The sequence below is a fragment of the Vigna unguiculata genome, chromosome 11, assembly GCF_004118075.2.
Source record: "Vigna unguiculata cultivar IT97K-499-35 chromosome 11, ASM411807v1, whole genome shotgun sequence".
NCBI classification, from domain to species: Eukaryota; Viridiplantae; Streptophyta; class Magnoliopsida; order Fabales; family Fabaceae; genus Vigna; species Vigna unguiculata.
In genome coordinates, this window is record NC_040289.1 from 17,290,308 (window position 1) to 17,296,951 (window position 6,644).

Below are 6,644 nucleotides of genomic sequence, written 5' to 3' on the forward strand. Positions count from 1 at the left end.
AAACTAGACGAAACCTATCTGGAAAGAATAAGTGGCACTTTGAAACCTCTTAATTCTTCCAAACTACACGATTAAAAAGCTATTACAAACATCCAAAGAATGGAATTGCAATAATGCATTTTCCCATTCCAAGACAAAATGAACAGAACTGAAAACAAATATTACACAAAATTCTGTGATAACAAAAAGAAATCTGCAACTGGAATTGGACCAGTTTGCTCTCGGTCCAGCCTGCCCTCAAGTGTTTGGTCTCTTTTGAAATCCCAGCTCACTCCTCAATTTCTCTCGGGTAGCCACTCAAGTGTCTTTCCTCATAGTTCCTCCTTCAGCTCTACCTTCAAGAGAAAGGTAATCACCTACAAAGTTGCCAAATCAGTGAGTTTCAAGCCAAATGAACCAAGATCACTCACGGTCTTCCACATAAGTATAACAAAGCAGAAAATCAAGAAAAGCTCAAATGGAAGAATTGGACAACATCAAGTGATAAAAATAAATGGACAAACTCAATTGAATAACAAGAAGGACAAGCAAGAAAAAGGCAAATCAACAAAGGATATCACACAAAGGAGAACTTAAGGAATGTGTCTAGAACAAGATTAAAAAAAACTAAAATCAAGAAGACTCAAAACAAACAAGTTGAATCAAGAGCATATGCAAATGACATTGAAAAAGAAAGTAGTATCTATGTGAACTGTGCTCCACGATTTTCACGCTGCTGAAACAAACAATGTTAGCAGATTCAATACAGACTTTGTTTTCCTGCATGCTCGTTTAGATGCCTTTTTTTTTATCAGGTTTGCATTTTTCACTGATTTTTTTTTTCAATTCTGAAAAACTAGAAGAACAGTTCATACAAAGGTTAATTTTCTACCACCAAATCAATGGACAATTGCATATGACAAGAACAAGTGATCCAACTAAAAAAAAAAAATTCAAACAGACTCATACAAGACAACAGAAAAGACTAGGTCAATGCAGAACCAGGACCATAAAGCAGTTATCAAGCAAGCCAGCTTTATGCAGACAAGGAAAACACCATGGTCAAAGAACAAATTAGCAGAACAGATACAAACTGACGGAAAACAAATAATATGGCCAAAATGAACACTACATCAAAGCAACAAGTAAGGATACCAAACAAACAATTGGATTCAAAACATGCATTGAACTGCACACAAATATGGATAATCTACCAAGTAAAGTCTCGAACAAGACATCACAACATCTCACCACACTCATGGATTCAAAACAGAGCCTGAAACAAGAGAGTTCAGTTTGATTCAGAAATTATAATAAGTTAAATAACACAAACTGAATCAATGAATCAAGATACTGAATTGAAATCAACTGAAAGTCCAGCACAAACAAGGAAGATATATGAAACTGAAGGGAAATGATAAGGACACACTTTAGGCTAGTAATCATAGATCAACAAAATGTGATTAAGCAGACACATGATTGAGAACAGATGCAGTTTCAATTCAGATTCAGATATCAACCAAGACTCAACAAAGAACTACTAGTGCAATGGAATAGCAGAATCACGCATCACATGTCACAGAAATGGAAAAGATGAACTACACATTTATGGATCAAATCAACACAAGAAGGAATCCAGTTTCAACAATAATAGATTGTTGCCAATAACATATACGCCCATGGCCAAATCAACATTTGCATACAATTAGAAACATGAAATATAGCAGCAAATGGTCAGAAACATTAAAAAAAACACCAGATTCTGTCAAAACAAGTTAGGCTAGCAACACTCAATTGATTGGAGTGTCACAGAATCAGTGGAGTAATCATGGGTGCTTTGGACAGGAATAATGATTTGGCTCATACAAAGCAACAAAATCGGAAAACAATATTGACTCAGCCTAATAGAAACAACAGAGACATAATTCCAACCACAATTTGAATCAAATTAAGTGATATGGCCAGATAAAAGCTGCACTAGTTCAAAGTCAGCCTAGACATCAACGAAACCACTTGATTTCCACTGGATTAATCTGAGCAAAGACAGATCTAGCACATATATGGAATCAAACAGATTTGGTTCAGTTGACAAGCATCATTGGCCCAAACATATACACCTCGATCATGAACATGAAGATACGAAATAATGAACACAGATGCATTTGGACTTGAAATTGATTTCAGAAAACAGAACAAGGCAACCAGTAGTAATTTTAGCAGAATTACACAGGAACAGTATCAATATGCACTGCAGAATAATTACGAGGGTGTGCTGTAAGCATTGGTGGGCAGCGTGATTTAGAGAGAATGCACAAGGCCCAAACAGAGGCTGCTGCTAGGAGTAATGATATACACACGTGTAGGCAGCAACATGGCTTATGATGGATTGGTGTGGAGAAGAAATTGGGCCGCAGGCCCAATGCCAAATACTTGAATAATTGGCATCTTGGAAAAGTGGGCTGCATTTAGGAAAACAAACCCAATTAGAACAAGTTTTATTTAATTAAGAATAAAAGAAATTAAAAGAAATGGGCCTAGCCAATGGCCCAAGCCATGAGGCCTTAGGGTGATATTCATCACCACCACCACCACCACCACCACCACAACCACCACCACAACTACAACCACAACCACCACCACCACCACCACCACTATGGCAACCTCCAACCACCACAACGACCAACAACACAACCACCACTACCACTACCACAACCATTATTACCACAACAACCACCACCACCACAGCCACCACCACCACCACTACCACCACGTCCACAATCACGACCACCACCACCACCACGGCCACCACCACCACTACCACGACCACAACCACCATGACCAGCACGACCACGGCCACCACCAACACCACCATCCCCATCACAACCACCACTGTAGCACAACCACCATCACCACCACCACTACCACGAGTACCAATACCACACCCACCAACAACATAACAACGGCCAACACCAGCACCTCGAGTACCACCCCGACAACCACCTTGGCAACCACCTTGGCAACCACCACCACCACCACCTTAGCTACCACCAGTACCACCACCACCACCATTACCACCACCATCACCACAACCACAACCACCCCCACCAACACCACCATCACCAGCTCAATTTCCACCATAACCACCACCATCAGCACCTCCACAACCACCACCATAGCACAACCATCACCACCACAACCACAACCACCACCACTAGCACAACCACCACCACCACCACCACTACCACGACTATCATCGCCTCAACTTCCACCATCACCTCAACTACCACCATCACTACCACCACAGCCACCACTACCACCACCATCATAACCATTACCACCAGCATCACCACCACCACAACCACCACCGTAGGTAACCACCACCACTACCACAGCCAGAAGCACCACGGCCCTAGAACCATAATAACGACCACTTCTAGCACCACTAGCACCATCGCCACAACCACCATGGCAACCCCCCCCATCATCACCACCACGACTACCACAACCACTACTACCACGACCACGACCATCGCTACCACGACCAACGTCAGCACCGCCACCACGAAACCACTACTACCACGACGACGACCACCACCACCATGACAACCACCAACACCACCACCATGACAACCATCACTACGGCAACCTCCAACACCACGACCAACAGCAAAACCACCACTACCACAACCACCATGACCAACAGAACAACCACCACCACAACCACCACCACCACCACTACCACCACGTCCATAATCACCATAACCATCACCACCACCACAACCACCACCACCACCACCACAACCACCACCATCGCCACCACCACCACCACCACTAGGGATGGCAACGGGTCGGGTTGAGCACAGATAGTGCCTACCCGCAAACCGACCCGCCAAAAAAAAATTTGCCGTTACCCGCCCGTTTACCCGCCGGGTATCCGCTTAAAAAATACCCGCGAATATTTTTAAAATCCGCGGGTACCCGTGGATACCCAATACCTGCAAATATTTAAAAAAATATGTATTTTATAAATTTTTTAATATAAAATTATAAAAATAGAATATAAATTAAATTAAATTATAATTAAATTTGAGATAATAAAATATACTATTACTTCTAATTTTAATTAAATTTAACTTAATAAAATAAAAATAAAATTTTAATTTTAATTTTTTGCGGGTAACGGGTACCCGCGGGTACGGATAGTATGATACCCGTACCCGACCCGTTTATAAGTGGGTATTAAAATACCCGCTACCCGCTACCCGCAGGTAATAAATACCCGCGGGCACGGGTATTTTTGCCATCCCTAACCACCACCATCACCAGCACGACCACGGCCACCATCAGCACCATCACCACTACCGTAGCACAACCACCACCACCACCACCACCACTACCACGGGCACCAACACCACGCCCACAAGCAACATAACAATGACCTCCACCAGCACCACCGCCACAACCACCTTGGCAAACACAACCACCACCACCATGGTCACCACCACCACCACCACAACCATCACCACCACCACCACCACAACCACAACCACCACCACCACCACAACCACCTTGGCAAACACCACCACCACCACTATGGCCACCACCACCACCACCACCACCACCACCACAACCACCACTATAGCACAACCACTACCACCACAACCACAACCACCACCACCAGCACAACCACCACGACCACGACCACCACTACCACGAAAACCAACATCACTATTATCACCGCCTCAACTATCACCACCACCTCAACTACCACTACCACTACCACCACGACCAAAACCACCACCATCACCACGACCACCAGCATCAGTACCACCACAACCACCACCGTAGGACAACCACCACCACCACCACTACTACGGCCACCAACACCACGACCACCAGCACCACGGCCACCAGAATCATTCAGTGTTTAATTCTGGGTATTTAATTGAATTTATGTGCTTAAAGAGTGATTTAATTGATAATTCTGATAATTAAGCTATTTGAATGTGTGCGATAAAAATTTCTTAAAAAGTGATTTTTAGCTGCATAAATTATTTTTTGGTTATTTTAACGTTTGTTGATGCAGCTAAAGTTAGGATTAAGCTTATTTAAAGGTGAGAAAATAAATTGATTGAAATTACAAACACCTTTTAATAAGGCAGAAATTAGCAAGTTCTAGAAAAATCACTTCTGCACCATAATTTTTACTTATACACTACCCTCTTTCTAAATGGGTCTCATCAAAAACCTATTATGCACCCTCTAATATGTTTATTTACACCCCTCCTACCACTTAAACTCCACTCAATTCGATGCTGCCATGTGGCAATCCTCAACTTTCAAATCAGGCCAACCATATGTTGACATGTGGCATTAATCCTTGCACATGCATGTGAACCAATTAGGGCGTGCCAGGCGATCATCTCCTCCATCTCACACATGAAACCCTAACCCTAATTTTCTCCTCTGCCACCAGCACCACCGGCAGCCTTCGCCCTTCCACCGTCAACTCGCCGGAGTTCTCCCACCTTCACGTAACCATTTCCGCAATGTGAGACCCACATACACCAGCTGCAACAGTTCGCATCTGCACCACGCTGGAAACATGAACAACTCCACCACTGTGAGCTTCCACACACCATCACCACCTTCACGCTGCATCTTCCTCACACACGAACGCAACTGCAGCGCCTCCATTACAACAGCCACCAAGAGCCAAAGGAGAGGAGACGCGAACCATCACCGTTCGCATCAACACCCATCGCAAATCCTTCGCGTAACCAACATAGCCCCCAAGAACCAGAACCTACACGAATCAGTCACGGCCACCACAGTTCTGTCATCAGCTCATGAACCTCCATGGCAACAACACCTCCATTGGTGAAGAAGAAAGACACCTTCGAATCGCCACTACAGAACGCGAATCAATTGGGCCACCGTGCCGCACGCCGTTGGAGCAACTACAAGCTTCTGCGAAACCCTAATTTGGGAGAGAGAAGGAGCTGCCACGTGTCATACTCTCAATGGACACTGAATGGTCAAAGTTTGTCAAATTTGGTCAAAGTGGTCAAATCTGGTAAAAGACTGGTCAAAGAAGAGGGAGTACAGGATTAAAAATGGTTTATTGAGAAAATTAATGCAAATATTATTTGTTAATAATTTATTAGATATCTTTATATAATTAATTAATTTAATTATATCATAAATTATTAACCAAACTATATTTGTCAAATAGTTTAGATCTCTCCAAATATCTTTGAATATTTATCTTTATCTTTATTTTAAAAGATATTTGAGAGGTTTTAGCAACCGAAAAGCCCAGTCCAAGTCCTATATAAAGAGACCAAGGGAGATGTAGTAAAAACAAGTTCGGGACTTTAGAGTTTTGGAACCCTTAGGGGTGCCTAACTTCGTTTCCTTTCTCTCTCTTTTCTTCTCTCCATTCTTCTATTTTTATTTTGCATTCATGGAGTGCTAAACTTCTTGTGTTGATTCCATTGTAATTTCATTATGGATTCTGAGGTTAGAATGAAACAATTTCTTTATTCTTTTTATTATTGTTGAGGTTTTCATTCATCTATGTCTTTTATCTTTGAATCACATAAAAAGTAATGATTTTAAATCTATATCCATGTTGTTCATATGAGTCCAAGGGTTTTTAAATC

At 42.5% G+C, this 6,644-nt stretch overlaps 2 protein-coding genes across 2 annotated transcripts; both read right to left on the bottom strand.

The window, feature by feature from the left end:
- Window positions 1-297: 297 nt before the first annotated feature.
- Window positions 298-3,048, bottom strand: LOC114170218 (glycine-rich RNA-binding, abscisic acid-inducible protein-like). Its single transcript, XM_028055705.1, has 3 exons — window positions 2,930-3,048; window positions 2,729-2,868; window positions 298-356 (listed from the first exon to the last, which is right to left on the bottom strand). Exons 1-3 carry the CDS (start codon window positions 3,046-3,048, stop codon window positions 298-300), a joined length of 318 nt encoding a protein of 105 aa, XP_027911506.1.
- Window positions 3,049-3,255: 207 nt separating this feature from the next.
- On the bottom strand, window positions 3,256-4,472 carry LOC114170219 (glycine-rich protein DOT1-like). Its single transcript, XM_028055706.1, has 3 exons — window positions 4,342-4,472; window positions 3,594-3,714; window positions 3,256-3,549 (listed from the first exon to the last, which is right to left on the bottom strand). The coding sequence occupies exons 1-3, from the start codon at window positions 4,470-4,472 to the stop codon at window positions 3,256-3,258; spliced, it is 546 nt and encodes a 181-aa protein (XP_027911507.1).
- Between the last annotated feature and the right edge of the window lie 2,172 nt (window positions 4,473-6,644).

Bases quoted from the DNA above. Each gene is read 5' to 3' on its own strand.
- LOC114170218 (XM_028055705.1), bottom strand. From the start codon at position 3,048: ATGGTGGTGGTGGTGGTACTGGTGGTAGCTAAGGTGGTGGTGGTGGTG. The intron at 2,869-2,929 runs GTTGGTGGGTGT...GTTGTGCTACAG, and splicing joins GTGTTGGCCGTTGTTATGTT to TGGTGGTTGTGATGGGGATG. The intron at 357-2,728 runs GTGGCTGTGGTG...GCAACTTTGTAG, and splicing joins TGGTGGTAGTGGTGGTGGTG to GTGATTACCTTTCTCTTGAA.
- LOC114170219 (XM_028055706.1), bottom strand. From the start codon at position 4,472: ATGGTGGTGGTGGTTGTGTTTGCCAAGGTGGTTGTGGCGGTGGTGCTG. The intron at 3,715-4,341 runs GTAGTGGTGATG...ACGTGGTGGTAG, and splicing joins GTGGTGGTGGTTGTGCTACG to TGGTGGTGGTGGTGGTTGTG. The intron at 3,550-3,593 runs GTTGGTGGTTGT...TCGTGGTAGTAG, and splicing joins ATGGTTGTCATGGTGGTGGT to TGGTTTCGTGGTGGCGGTGC.